Below are 15,758 nucleotides of genomic sequence, written 5' to 3'. Positions count from 1 at the left end.
AATGACTACTAAATACAACAGTCCAGATGCAATCTGCAAAAGCCCCTCAAGTCAAACCAGTACAACAGTTCTCAGGGACCTTGGTGATACTCTCACAAACGTCTGGACTTGACTTAAGTTTATTCTAGCTTTTGTAAGTAAAGTCAGGCATGCCTAAACACTACCGGACCCTCACTGCTGAGGCAAAAGCAAATCCAGCTGAGGCACAGAACTCTGGCAAATCAGTTCTGAGCCTGCACAGACACCTCTGGACTGTGCTCCTCCAACTCGCCTTTGAAATGGCCACAACAGCCACTGTAGGACAAGTGACAGTAGAAGATACCAGGCAGGCTGGCACAGAAGCCAGAAACTGAGCCCTTTGAAGAGTGGCTGTCATCTTCTCCAGAAAGGAGCGAAGAGACTGAGACCTACTGCCAAAGGATAACTAGCTTGCAGGTACGCATTTACACATCCAGCTGTGGGTAAAATGGACCAGAACCACACCAATCCAGCACCACGGTGTAACACAACTTTCCTCACAACTCTCTCAGGACATCTCAGTAATCTAATTACTGCATTCATAACAACATTCCCAGCATCACAAATTATTTGGGGGAAATCCTGAAAGCCACCTGAGATACATTGTGGCTTCCCCTTCATCAAGATAGGCCATGCTAATGATCTAGCACAGCAGACAAAACTGAAAGGACCATGGGAACATCTGGCCTTACAGTGAATTGCAGATATGATCACAACTGTCTATGGGTACAGCAATTTCAGCAGTATCCGAAATCAGATTCATACTGCCTTTGAATCACATGAATGTCAAGACAGCCTGGGGCTGTAAGCATTCAAAAGACAATCCATCATTAGTGAAGTTTCCAGGCTCCTTCCATCTATGTGCCAAAGCTGGGAGAAAACTGGGACAGAGGCAAACTTCCCTGCCAGTCACTGTTACATGAAATGACGACTCAGGTATACATATCAGGAAAAACATTTCTTCAAGGAGCAGAAACTTTTAAAACACTTGGTTCTATTAATGACAAAATTTAACTAATGCTAACAGAAGCTTATTTTTTCCTTAAAGTGAATTTTGAAAATAGTACTTTTACATCAATTCAAAAGCTTATTACTGAAAAAAATTTTAATTATGTGTACACTGTACATGTATTGTAAGTTTTTCCTATTTCTATAGGAAAACAGGAGTTATATAAATAGGATCCATTTATGTATTTATTGCTCCTTTTCATTGTCAATAAGCATGTGCAGCAGAATGCTCTCTGTCTTCCCCACCATCCCAGACTGCTTGTATGTATTCCAACCTGCAAGGATCAATCCTTTAGCTTTACCTTGGTGTACATCAAAAGACCATACTTCGGAAATTACAGTTCTTTCTCCAAACAATCTGCTAACTAACATTAAACTGTTCCTAAACACAGGAAGGCTGAAACCGAAGGAGCATTTGTTTTAAATGAAAGAAAGCATCATTATGTAGTCTCATATTTGATTTAATCTTCTCTTTTGTCTCAAGTTTACTACATGCTTTCAAAGTGCTCCTTCATATAGCTTGATACATACTATGTCTGAAACAGTCATCAGATTAATAATTATGTCTGTCAAAAATGCCATTTAACTTCCACAATTCCCTATTTAATGCAAAAGTGAAGAAAAGGTATACTTCCTAATCTCAGGTACAATAACATATTGTGCTATTATACCTTCCCAATTTTTTAAATACATTTTTCACAATAAATAGTTATATGCATCGTTTCACAAATTATGATCACAAACCAGAACATTTTAAAATTGTACGTCCACACATTTTATTTAATTTGAAGATATTTCAATAGAAAGTAAAACCTGTTCTTTGTACATTATATGCTGAACCCTAAGGTATGCTAAATAGACTTGAATTTTTTAAAACATTTTTTCCCCCTACATTTTCATATAAGATGAAAGATCTTAGCATCCCATACCAGGCTTTGGGTAAGGAGGAAATTCCCCCTTAAAGTACTCTCTCTCCAAAACATGAACAAAAAGAACTCCAGCAGAAGGGTATACATTCCGATCAGAGTGCACCTTAGACAGAATTGTGTACACTGGAAAGCAGAAGGAAGACAAGAGACAGAAAAAAGCAAAAATGAGACATGCTCTAGATAATACAGCATGCATTTCAACAGCAATGTGGGCATCTGGGAGCAGGAAAGCAACAAATATTAGATACCTGTTAATAAGATTTTTAAAAGGTTGCATAGATTAAAGAACAGAACACAGAGCAAACCCTCTCTTTGCCCAATAGGATCCCTTCCAACATTGCAATGAACAAAACTGGCTACATGAGAATTTTAGAAATTGTATGAGTTCTTTATTTTTATTGCAGTTTTTTTTTAAAAAAAGGAAGACTATTGTAATTTTATAGTTGGTTTATTTGTAATGCCACATGAATAAATACACATTAAATGAATAATACAATCATGTTTTCTTGTTATTTTATTTAATAAAGAACATGATGAATACAGATGAACCTTACCAATCAATAGTTCAGTTCTTGTGCAGAAAATGACAAAGAAACTCACTTCAGTTGAGTATTTCTGAGTTCTTAAAGCTAGACTTTCTTACACCAGCAGGTTCAGATAACATACATCTAAAAATCTGGTTAGAGAGCTCATTACTGAAGATGGATGAAACAGAAGGGCATGTGTAGTTGTAGGCCAGTCAGGTGTCAATGATTCCAAACAAAAAAGACAAAGCTGTATTTTACAGGACTGAGAATTAAAAACCTAAAGGAAATTCAATTCAGCACAACCAGCATGTGTCAAAGGAATATGCTATTTTTATGTAGTTACAAATTTAGTTGATAAAGGCAAATCTTATTTAGATATAACCTATTTGATGCAGTACTATATACACATTTTAATGAATCAGAAAAACAAAAAAATCATTACGATACATTAAATGGATAACTACTTTATCAAAAAGTTTTAAAATTTAAGTATAAATGGAGAATACTGATCTAATAGATGTTTCTCATGCTGCCTTCACAGGACTGACTGTAGGTCATATTCCATATCACTACTGAATTTTAAGTCAGTGCCCTGAAAGAATCAAACATGGCTGATAAATTTTGTCAGTGAGATGAGGATTTCACAGGTGGTAAATAAAAACGATCAGCCACAGCTACCTGCCTTGCTTGCTCAACTGAAAGAACCTTTATGAGAAGTCACATCTCTGAACAAAGGTTATAGGCTCTACAGCATGGGGGTACTTTCATAGAGAAAAGTGACTCTGAAAGTGACTTCAGAGTCATTGCAACAAACTCATAGGAACCAATCTGTACCTCCTGGATGATTAAAGGGCTAATTTCAACACTTGGATCAATAAGCAAGATACACTTGAAACACGGCTCAAGCTCATGTAATTTTCTAATGCTGGTAAAATTTCTCCAGCCTTGTTATACCAACCTTCTTACTAGAGAGCTGCTTAAAAAGCCACTGCTAATTAGGCATTAATCACAGGCATTCCATCCCTCGCACCACGTACTCAGTACGGAATCTCTCTCACCTAATTTTAGATGCCTACAGAAACAACATCCACCACTGAGTTAGTCAGGCTCCTTTTATAGTCAGTGGAGAAGAAACAAGACACTTTAGGTGTTGATTAATTTGATTTCTCCTGTAAAATGAGATTAATCATGTCCTAGAATCCTGACTACGCTGACTAGGTCTCCACTGACTGCAGAGGCAGCTGAGAGGAGATGCAGAGATTTTTAATGTAGACCTCTACATTTAGTTACATACTTCCCACTCTTCAAGACTGACATTGCAGAATTAATAGTATCAAACTTTGGATATGCTATTGATCAAATTCCACAGCAGTTGCTTTTTCCGCTTTTGGAAACCACTTTTAACACAGTACCGAAGACAGTATCTTTCTAATAATTTTACCTTAAACACAAAATTAAAATGGATCCTGAAATTTAAATACTTTATTACAATTTTGTGTGGTTAATAAACCAGTTACTGTGACTTTAATTATGTAATTTAAGTACAGTAATATAAATATTTGATTTGTATAATTAAAATCAGTAAATCGATGACCCTCAAAAATTTTGCATTCACTTCTGTGAATGAGCTATAAATAAAGCAAGACAACTGATTAATTTCCTTTAAAATACTTTCAAGAAAAGCTGGAAAAGTAATTTATAACATTAATAGAGCAGAAAAGCTGACAAAAATATGGTGGCTGGCTGAAAATCTGTCAAATATCTAGATAAAACATTTTTCCATTTCTGAGTACTTGACTCTACAATGAAAATCCATTTCAAACACATAGAACAGTGAAAAATTAATGTATATTTTCTCCACAAGTTTTAGAAAGGAAGGATAGCAGAATCAGCAGTTACTGAAAAAAAACCCAACCTTTTCCTTTTGAGAAGAAAACTATTGCCACCACTAAATGCCTGCCCATTCCCAGTAATGAGACATTCTCTGTTGCTGAAGTAAGCATATCAACAAGGATATAATGCAGATATGAAACAGCGATCTTGGTGGAAGTCTAAAAATGCCTCTCAGAAGGAAAAAACATACAAATATATTTTATCTTATAATGACAAACACATCGTAATGACATAAGTATGGAGATTAAGAAACTGAAAGTTCTCACTCCTCTTGCCAGAGAAGCCCTCTTCTTTTTCCCCTGAGTTTCTTCAAACTCTGAAGGAAAATCATCAGTCTTCAGCCCACTACAGCAATCGCTGCTTTTCAATAATGAAACAAGAGAAATGCTATTTTCTTCAGAAGCTTTTAAAACCCACAATTATTTTCGTAAGGCTGCCTGAGACTGGAGATGAATGCATAATCATCTTAGGTGATCTAGGGATGAAACTGAATATACTTACCAACTTCTAGATACTGATCTAATACAGCTGACTGCTAGATGTGAATTGCCTGGGCAAACTCCCTGTGGTAGACTAAAATCTTGGGGACTGTGAAAGGCTTCTGTGAAACTAACCATGGGAAAATAAAAATCTTCACTACACAGGATCACAACAGACCCCTGCTAGAAAAAGAAGACTATCGGCTACCTCGACAGCACTGTTTTCTTCTTTCTTGTTTCCAGATTCCTTGAAGGATTTAACGTAGAACCCAAGATATATCTGTGCAGAAAGGTTAGACATTCTGGAGATTAGAAAAGAAGTAGATTAATGGGGAACTGAAAGTTGGAAAACATACATCATTTTTAGAATTATGTACAGAAACTGTCCCAATTATTATTCTTGTAGGACTTGAACATGGGCACAGCCAGGAATTCAGCTAGGATTGTATCAGTCTCCAGCCCAGAGTCTGTTATCAGATACAGATGACCCCCATCTTCAGAAATTTCAGATCTCCATGTCTGTTGAAACATATATGTTGATAATCTTCAGAAAAAAAATCTACCTTGAATTTTTTTCTGGGAATTTCAATGGGTTCTCTCCCCATTGATTTTTAGCAGATGAAGTACAATCCCAGAAATAACTTGATTTGGGAGCCAATCCAGATGTCCTGCCTGGATGAGCAATCAGTGCAAAGCGTTTTCTCAGCTAGTGTACACTAGCTACAATATTCTATGTGTACTTGCATAAATGACAGTAAAAGTCTTTTTACATATGTACATGAATAGATTTTTTAAAATTGTTACAGACAAGTTATTGTATTAAGCAAACTGCAGAGGTATCTCCAAGCAACCAGCCATGGTAAGAAAATGTGCAATATTAGGTATACACACAGCCATTATTTCAAGCAAAGCTATAGGAACAGGAAAAGTTGGGGGAGACTCAAAGACACACAGGTCTGTGAATGTTTAAAAGATTGAAGAAATGTAAAATTTTCCAAATCACTTACCTTGAAATAGCACCTTATTCCTAAAACAAGGACATGACTGAAAGAGCAAGAGTAGCATTAAAAGCAGATTTGACTGAACCAACATGGGATTTAAATTTACAACCTAAACTCACCATTCTTCCCAACAGCCTTTATTCTGCTGATAATATAACTGTGGGCTTGCTTAGTCGTCCAGTTAACTGTTCCATTATTGCCATCAGCAGAGCTTAACAAAAAAGCTTTTCAGAATAAAACAAATGCAAAAGAAAATACATTAGTCAGATCAACAGACTCCCACAAACAAAGTGTCAGATGGGATTAGATGCCTTCTAAACCAGGTTTTGGTTTTAGTCAGAGTTTAGGAAACTCAGTTTAAAAAAATGGTGGTGTTTGTTTTGATTTGAATATATAAACATATAATAATCTTTCTGACAGTCACTTTTTTGACACTAATTTTTTGAAATAAGCTAGGTTTACACTAAATGCTTAAACCTCTGCATACAGTTCTGCTGGCATACTGATAATAAAGAGGATGAAGAGCATTCTCCGATACATGTATTTGCACCAGCAAAACCCCATATACAGGCAAAGACATATCCATTGCAGACATAACCAATAGTCAATTTTGAAAAAGACCCACTTAAAAATGGTTGTCTTCATCCCACACAGCTAGAACACATCCTCAGAACAGCTGGATCAGTGCAGCTGAAGGTGCAAGAAGATTTAAATGTGGTGAGGAGCAAATGATTACAGGAAACAGAAAGCAGCTGCGGAGCTGACAGAAAGACTATTTCACCAGTAGCAGAACTGCCTGAGAAAGCTCCCCCCTCATTTCCCACTTTTTGTTCTTTTGTTTCCTTTATTCTGTGATGAATAATAGATAAACCAGCTGTTTGTATTGTTGCATGTCAACTGAAAGTACAGAAGGAAGGAATTGCAGTTAGATGCTAGGAAAGGGAAAGTGGCCATAATAATCAGCCTTCTTTTTGAAATAGTTTGGGAGCAAGAACTCATGTCAAACACCAGTTAAAAGATGTTATCAGATTAGCATCTTAACTTCCTTGCAAAACCAGCAATATCAGAAACATCAAGTAGCAGTACTTGCATATAGATATACCAGTTTGCAGGAAAAAATGAACACTTAATGGCAAACACTCGAAGTATGCAAATATCAGTTACACCAGAAGCTCAAACATCTGTGGAAACTTCCGCTGACATAGTTACACCAGTCAGCTATTACATTACTGATACTACATTCTCCAAAAAGAATTTAGGAAGCCCAACAGATCTGACTTAAGCAGCACTCAAGATACACAAATACTCAATCTACACATGTGAGTGAGCCATTTATTAATGATAATTTACACACACAAAACACCTAAAATTGAACTGAGGATGAAGTGCAATTAAAAAAATATACATGCGTTCAAATTACCATACCACCACAATGATCCTAAATCATGGATTTCTGTTAAGTTTCATAGATTTTCAATACACACAAAGGATCTGAATACATTACAAGTCTTAATATAATACCATCCTAGGGATTATCCCACTCAGTACTATATATGACCTTTAGTGTACATTTTCTATAGTTCTTGGAACACTCAAGAAAATCCAAAAAGGTAAAATCAAGTTGTTCCAGTATTTCAACAGGATGAGCTGGGCAATCAAAGACTTGTCAGCTACAAACCAGCATTAAGCAAAGCAATTAATACAAGATTGATCACCGAATTATTAAATGGAGAAGAGTATTATACTTATCACAGTCAAAAAGGATTGAAAGCATCTTTTCAGACACTTTTAAGGAGTCCCCAAGTTTTTTCTGATAAAGACAGCAATAATGACGTAATACCCTTAGATATACAGCCTATCACCTAGCACTTTGATTGAGAAACTAGATACAAAATCATTCTAGCATATTTAAGTAGTATTAAAAAAAAAAAAACCAAACAAAAAACCCCCAACAAGTCAGGTTCCAAGATTTATTTTTTAATATAAACAATCAGTAAGTGTCTTTGACTTGGGTTCACAAGCTTTGCTAGGTTTAGCTGTGGGGATTAAAGGTTACCTGTCCACCTCTCCACCCTACGCTGCATTTTACAGGAGAACTTGAAAAGCAACCAGCGTGCCTGCTTTCAGATCCTAGAGTTTACAGTGTGATGTTTTAATACAAATATATACCATCATCTATTTGATTTCAAATAACAGGTGCGAAATGTAACAATTCAGGAGCACACTGCCCATTCAAAAGCTTTCACTGTAGGAATGGCAGTCTCAAGCAAGAGAATAGGGTTACTACATTGTTAATTTGTTATACGAGATTTCTAGTGGGCCTCACAAGGTTCTGGCATTGGCCTTATGCAATCTTTATTTATAAATATATATATATAAAATAAATATATATAAAATAAAATTACATGGATGTATAATATATATTGATAAAATCTGCAGGTAAAAACAAAGGCTAGGAGATTGACAAATAATGGAGATGACATGCTACTGACACAGAACAGTCTGCATTGTTTTGTTAAAAGGTGATGCGTAATGTTCAATTCAACAGAATAAAACATAAATGCATACCCAGAAACAAAGGTGGCATGCAATATACACACTACAGAGCACGCACTTCAGGCACGCTGAACTTTGATAAAAACCAGGGAGGTACGTCACAAACTGGTTGAATGGAAACTTTCAGCAGAAGACTGGTTAGAACAGCTGATACAAACGGCAACATCAAGGAAGAGCAGGGAGATTTTATTTTTGTACTTGACACAGATATGATCACTGTTCAAATGCTCTGTCTAGTACTTACATAGAGCCTTCAAGAAGCATAGTGACAACATGAAGAAAGCTCAGGGAAGATCTGTGAATATGATTAAAGGATGACAAAAGAGGCCTTATACCACAGAATACAGGAATTCAAACTATGCATTTTATCAAAGAGACAGTTTAGAATTAATTTGATCAGCCTTGTACTCACACTGAAAAAAATGTTAATAGTATCAGACTCTTCAGTTTGTTACACATTTGCCACAGTTGCTGGAGCTTCTAACAGCAGGACTGTCTTAACACTGCCACCAGTGCTTCTAACACAGGGAGCAACTCACAGCTCTGCCTGTGACTTGAATTTGCCCAGGTAAAGTACATCTACAACATTTTCTTTTCTTTAATTTTTTCTTTAATTACTATTCTAATTTTCTTTTCCTTAATCCTTTTATTTTTCCTTTAATTATATCTGTATTATTTTATAAATTAGATTCCTATTTTTTATACTATTTTCCCTTTCTTTGATTATATTTACATAGGTTTTATGTAAAGGTTTTAAGTATTAATATTTAAAACCAGAATATTTAACAGAGAAGATACCCGCAATTTCTGCCCACCTCACAATCAGAAATGGACCTAAGTATCATGGACCAACTTCACCATCTCCATTTTTTATTGCACTCTTAACATCCACACACCATCCTTCATCCTCCTTACCTATCCTCCTTAGCGCTTCTTTGAAGTAGGATCTCAAGCCCGTCTCCCCTACTACTAAAGCAGCACACAGCTCTGGCTCTCAAAACCTGGCATTTCGCCTCTCTCCCACACCTCCACTTTCATCTGGGACCTGACCTAAATACGTACTTGCCACCTTCATGCCACAGACCAGGACCTTACGCCATACTTCCACTACCCCTTACTCTCTTACCACACCATCCTGCTCCAAAAAACTACCCTTGCACTCCTCTACCACCTGTCTCATCTGGGTCTGAGTCCTTCCAGCATCCTGAGCTGGCAGCACAGGTCCATACACAGCACAGATTTCTGATTGGCTGCTGAGAACCGTGGAGCAGAACAGTTAGAAACTGACACCACCAAGATGAAACAAAACATCCGTCAAGAGGGAACCATCTGCATTAAGGTACTTAGCCCACCACTCAAATCAGAGCTCGCACCCAGGCAGTTAACCGAGGATCCACTGGTGTCTGCATGGAGATACCTGCCCAGCTGGTCACACCATCCACTAGAGGAGGCTGAAGTGGCACCACCACCCACTCTCCCTCCTCTTCCAACCTCCACACCCCTTCCTCTTACCTAATATGCAGTACTTAAGTAACAATCTGTAGATTGTAGATGTAGATGTAGAAATTTACTATGAATTAAAGTGGATTATTTCAGTGGAAATTCACATACAGATTAGATGCCTTCTAACAGACAACTTCTTCTTACGTAGTAGCTGTCATTGAAGAAGTAAGAATTAATTTGTGTTAGTTTTCCACTGCGGATTGCTCTTGTCCCTCTGCACTCCATTTATTGTAGATGTAAAAGTTCAAGTCAAAGCCAGAAACGTTCTTAAGCTCCATACTCATTCACCTGTGTTCAGTAGGTAATGGTTTTCTACCTGTTTCTGTGCTATCTACTGATTCCTGTAATATCTGAATATTTCTCCAATACCATTCAAGAAAAGTAACTGAGTAAGACATTTTGTCAGCCTCACTGTGAAACTTTGTCATTTGCATTCTTGGGAATGCTGCCAATTAAGTACTGGAAGAATAAAAACCTCATGCTTTATTAGCAGTAACATTTACCCACCACCATTCTCCCTCCTACTGCAGGCTGGACAACAGAACCAAATCAGATTAGCTTTTCCATGAAGGCGATGAAAACATCACCAGTTCCTGTGGTCCAGCCCCATGGTGTAACCAAGGTGTATGGCCAGGTCACCTCTATAAGCCTGCTATTCCAGGATCCCCCGCGCATTTCTATCATCTCTTGATATGAATTATCAGAGTATTCCTGCAATTACATTCCAAATTTCTGATTTCAAGATGCTAAGATTTCTCTCTGATCACTAGATCGCTCTTTCTAACTTCTAATCTTCATGTCTTGGACTGCCACTGAAAATAATCTATTTAAAAGGCATTTTGGTGGTTTGTGTTGCAATTGGTATTACATAATGAGCGCCATAACTATGCTGTTAACAAGACAATGTATACTGTAAATCTATGTAACATGTTCATGCGAATTCCAACACAGCAATACTTATCTGTGAAAACTGAAATCCATACCTTCAGCTCTCAGTCTGTAGCACCCTGTTTCACATTGAAAACACTTCAGCAAGATAGCAATGTAAAGTATCTTCTGAGGTTAGAACACTTCTTGATTCTACTACTACTTGCTTGAAAAGCAGTTCAACTGATTAGGAGTGAAACTAACATGTGTTCTCTGATTTCTTGTTTCTTTCTGTTCTTCTGTTTCTTTCACATTCCTATGGATGTAATCAAAACTAGCAACTTGCTCCTTTCCCCCAGAGCTCTGCCAGAAGGCGGCACTCTACGCTGATAGGGTCTGCTGTAAATTTATCAACATCTACTCAAGAAGAGCCCAAAAGCTGTACCAAAACACATATTCTTGTCTAAGTCTGAAATTACTCCTCTTTAGTTTGATTGAAAACAATCTTTCTTCTGAAGAAAGGGGTTTACTTTGGTGACTGTAGCTCCTAAGTATTTTAATGAAATTCTAACCAAATCTAAAAATATCAAGGAGGAAAAATAAGCCTCTCTTTATACACTAAAAGTTACATCTAGAAGACGAACTCCTGCTTTAAAGCTCATGACTTATTGTCTGGCTTTCGGACCTCTAAGATGTCTCCATGTAAGCTATACCACCTATAAATAATGTGCTTCTGTAATGAAAAGCATACTAATGGAATGGCTACCTTTTCCGTCCTTTAGTTACTTATTCAAGCAAGTCCTCACTGATGATAAAGTTTATTTATTGATCTGGATCAGGTTAGTACAAAGACTTGACAGGCAACATCTTCCACAGGCAGAGGTTCAGAGCCCTGTATGAAGAAAACCTGTTTCTTTGCCCTTATGGTTGCACCCACAAAAGAAAAAAAGAGCAGGTATGCAACGGTATTAGTTTGAAAACACTAGATCATCCATGACATGTTCCGCCTCCCTCTGCAGAGCCCAGCTGAGAAGCGGAGTGTTGCCAATGGCACTTCTGCTGTGAACAGCAGGATGAGTGCAGGGATCTAGTTCAGTCTCCTGAATACCCGTCCTAGCCCGTGATTTCACAGTTCTTTTAAACTAGCATAAGTTTGTGGCTCTGCTGAAAGTGGGGATTCCCAGCACATCCTTGGCCACCTAGAACACACCAGCGTAAATGATCCCATGTAAGTCCTGGTCAGTAAATCAATTTCAGTGAAAAATTTTTGTTTCTGGGTTGCCTAGTTTTCAGCCAGATGACCCAATTCATAGTGTCACTGTACAAGTTATTCAGTGCCCACAAGGGAAGCAGTGAAAAATACCTAGATGTGGAAGGACAGGTGAATGCTTTCTGGCAGCAACACAACTTTTTGACAATATGACCATGTAATCACAGCCTCCGAAGTGAGAACTAATGAGCTGCTTCCCTATTTTAACCCCTTTATAGGAAAGGGTGAATATGACTCCATTGCTCTATGACTCCCTGTTCCTGGGATAAAACAGATTCCAGGGACAATACAGGCACCGACAACTAATTCTTTACATGTAGAAATACAGGCAATAACCATAAAATGGCCACAGCCATTCAAACAATGTTTTGATGACCACTCTCTCTGTAGAAGCAAATATGGGAGTATTTCATTGCTCTGTCAAACTAATATGGCAGACATCTCTACTAGCTTAATCTGGTAGAAGTTTATTAGAGTTTACTATGTAAGAAGTTTACCAAGTAAACTTCTGTTACTATGAAACTGGAGTCAAAGAACAACTACTTAGTTTGTATTAAACGTCACTTCTAACAACGTCCCATTTTTTCTAGCAGTGTGCAAAATGACCACCAGCTAGTGTTTGAGAATCAGTACCTTCAATTTGAGTACTATATTAGCTTCCTCGGAACAAATGGTAGAATTATGAAATCACTCTTACACCTTCTAAACTCTTAAATCTCTTGAAACCTCTGGGTTTTGAATTAATGTTTTGCCACAGGGAGGGCAGGAAGGAGTGGAAGGGTGACAACCCAGCTTCTGATAGCAGCCACCCTCTTCCAGAAAGCCTTTAAGTATGTGTTTCATACATCTTCAAGAAGTGCAAAAAGCATAAGTCACGTTTCTTCTGTAGATCAAGTGCTACAACAGAAATGGCAAAAACTAATCTCTACTAGTAGAGGAGAACTCAAATCTATTTACAGATCTTGTGCTACTTCTCATGTTCCATTTTGCTTGTAAGATGTCTTTCACCTGGTTAAGTAATGCTTCAGCACTGTACAGTCTACTGAAGAACAGGATTCAAAAGAAAGAATTTTCATGCAGGGCTGTGGCTCATCTCAAGAGCCAGCAGATGAGGCTGGAAGTTCTTTCACCTGTTCACTGTTAAGATGTCAAGGCTCTGGGAAAGCAGGCAGATGCTATCATAAAAAAAAAAATGGGGTTTGTTTAGGGTTTGTTTTTTGTTTGGTTTTTTTTGGGGGGGGGCGGGGTGATTAAGGGGTGTGTGGGCACAGGTCAGGCAAACTCCTGGGAAAGTCTGCATCACTCAAACTTCTATGAGCTGTCTTGTACCTGAATTGTGACCAGAAACATACTATGAACTCCAACTTGATGAATTAATTTTATATAGATATTTCTTAAAAGATCTTGACTGAACTTAGGTTCATGCTTCCTTTTTTACATTGGTCTCAAGCAGTGTATTCTGCTGTTTTAACTAATGAAATCCAACTGAAGCAAGCTTAAAAAGGTCTGAATTTGAAGTGCAAAAGCTAACACTAAAAAACCTTAAGACATTTTCTCTTACGATGTAGCCTGGAAGGGACTTGTGGATTAAGCTCACAACTCACCTTCTAGAAAGTCATTTCAGTTGAACTTTTTAAAACGTAATATCTTAGTTGATACTGAAAGCTTATTGTAAGCTTGTCCTAGTTCTTTCTTTGTTGCTATTCCACAACTGAACTTGGGAGAGGGAGGCAGAAGAGGCAGGAAGAATTTCCATATAAGGAGAAAGCAGCACCTTGCATCTGACAGTTTTATCTTCATATTGAACAACCTAATGCTTAGGTGCTAATTGCATCTTTAATATATCCAATGCCTCATGTCACTTCTACTGTCAGTATCCTATGACAAGTATGGCCACATACTGGAACTGTACCTAGATACTAGTGAGAAGAGAGTGAGCAGATTGTTAGCTTTCAGATGACACATCACTGACCTCTCAGACCACAAAGTAACCTAAGAAATAGATTTATTGCTGTTAATTGCTCTTGGGGTAGCAACAGTCTCACAAAGGCAGTCCTGTGGCTCAGCTGCTATTGAGTGTTACCTGTTTGAGGTACTTCACTGTGAAGAACCTTGTGGTGTGAAACCTGCCTATGGCACAACAGCTGTTACTCCCATGCATTAGGGAGCGGAATTAAGACTCCTGCAGTCTTAATTCTGGCACTGTTGGATTAAGTGGTCAAACTGGGAAATAACTGGGGGGGTGGATTAATACGAAAGACAGCCCTGTACTCAAGGTAGCCCAACCCAGTCCTCGGGGACGGGCACCAGCCCGGTCAGGTGGAGCGGGGGCCGCCACCCGGCCCTTCCCCGGCAGCGGCGCCACCCCCGCCGCCCCGGCTCGCAGGCAGGCCTCGCTCCCGCGCCCGGCCCGCAAACCCGCTCCACACCGCCAGGCTTCGGCCCCCGGCCCGGCCGCCCCCGCCGGGCTCCCTCAGCCCGGGCCCCGCTGGCTCCCTCGGCTCGCTCCGAGGCGCCGCGCTAGGAGGGGCGGGCGGCGGCTCCCCGCTCCCTCGGGGGAGAGGCGAGGGCGGGCGGGCCGCCGTCCCCGCGCCGCCTTCGAGGTGCCCTCCGCCGCGCCGGGAAGCGCTGGAGCCACAGGGAAGGGGGATGCCGATGCGGCTCGGGCCCCGCACCGGCGGAGGGCGCGGAGTGGGAGGAAAGCGGAGTACAGCGAGCCGCAGCCTCAGGACAGCGCAGGGAGCGCGGGGCGCCGCCAGAAGGGTGCCCGGAGCCCACAGGAGAGGGGGGCACCGCGGCGCAGGCCGGCGGCTGCCGACGAGGCCCGTGCCCGCTCGCCGCGGTGAAACACCGCCGTGACCGACCTGTCAGCAGGAGGGTGGTGAGGGCACCCCCGCCGTGCGGCCAAGGCCCCGCCGCGCAGCACCGCATCGCTCCCCGCTCCTGCGCCTGCTCCTGCTGCTGCTGCCGCCGCCGCCGCCGCATCCTCCGCGCCGCTGCCTCGCCCCGCGGCGGCCGCAGCAGCCGCCGCGCCCCGCCCTGCCGGCGGTCTCCAGGCAGCGCGGCTGCCCCGCGGGGCATGCCGGGAGGAGCCGCCCGCCGCACCCCGGCCGCAGCGGCCATGTTAGGGGCAGCGGGGGCGCGCCGGGGTGTTGGGCTGCCGGGTGCGGGGTTCTGCGGGAGCGGAGCCTACAGCATTCGTTTCTGCCGAGGGTGGGGGCAGGCTGGCTTGTGTCGGGCTGCGGCAGGGTCGGGTGGGTGGTTGCCCTGCCCTGCCGGGGTCCGGCGCTGGCTCCGCGGAGAGGCGGGCGCACCCTGGGCGGGCCCGGCCGCTCTCGCCTCAGGCCGGCGGCGCAGGTGCGGCGGGAGGGAGCCCTGACGGAGCGGGGCGCTGCGGATGGCCGGGCGGGGAAGGGAGGGCAGCGGTGGTGCACCTCGCTGCTCGCCTCTTGCAGCCCGGCTCCCTCCATCGGAGCCAGGGCACAAGCAGTAGGACCGGAGGGCTCGCCTGGGGGCGCGGGGGCGCGGTGTGCGCTTGGACGATGGCCTGTGTAAACCTTGCAACATCAGTTTTCTGAACACCTTACCCCTTTTTAAGGCTATATCCCTATTCCACGTGTAAATCCAAAGTGTTTTTTTCCCGACGTTCAGCAGCTGTATCTAGCGAAGTTGTGAGTAGAGTGGCAGGAGGGGATGGTCAGGGGCCC

The 15,758-nt window shown here is 41.2% G+C and overlaps 1 protein-coding gene across 8 annotated transcripts in view; it reads right to left on the bottom strand.

Moving 5' to 3' along the window:
- SGCE (sarcoglycan epsilon) overlaps positions 1–15,189 on the bottom strand; it is a 33,729-nt gene extending 18,540 nt beyond the window's left edge. For 2 of the 8 annotated variants that reach the window (XM_055807035.1, XM_055807037.1), the window contains exons 1-3: positions 14,916–15,189; positions 5,975–6,079; positions 1,956–2,078 (exon numbers count right to left, since the gene is read on the bottom strand). In XM_055807035.1, coding sequence (XP_055663010.1) covers positions 1,956–2,078; positions 5,975–6,079; positions 14,916–15,174 — 487 coding nt within the window. In that variant the 5' untranslated portion in view covers positions 15,175–15,189. The other 6 variants (XM_027796975.2, XM_055807039.1, XM_055807038.1 and 3 more) reach the window with 6 other exon arrangements.
- Between the last annotated feature and the right edge of the window lie 569 nt (positions 15,190–15,758).

The sequence above is a fragment of the Falco peregrinus genome, chromosome 5 (genome assembly GCF_023634155.1).
Source record: "Falco peregrinus isolate bFalPer1 chromosome 5, bFalPer1.pri, whole genome shotgun sequence".
In the NCBI taxonomy this organism is placed as follows: Eukaryota; Metazoa; Chordata; class Aves; order Falconiformes; family Falconidae; genus Falco; species Falco peregrinus.
Note: the sequence above shows the minus strand (reverse complement) of the source record. Positions and strands in the feature narration are given on the sequence as shown.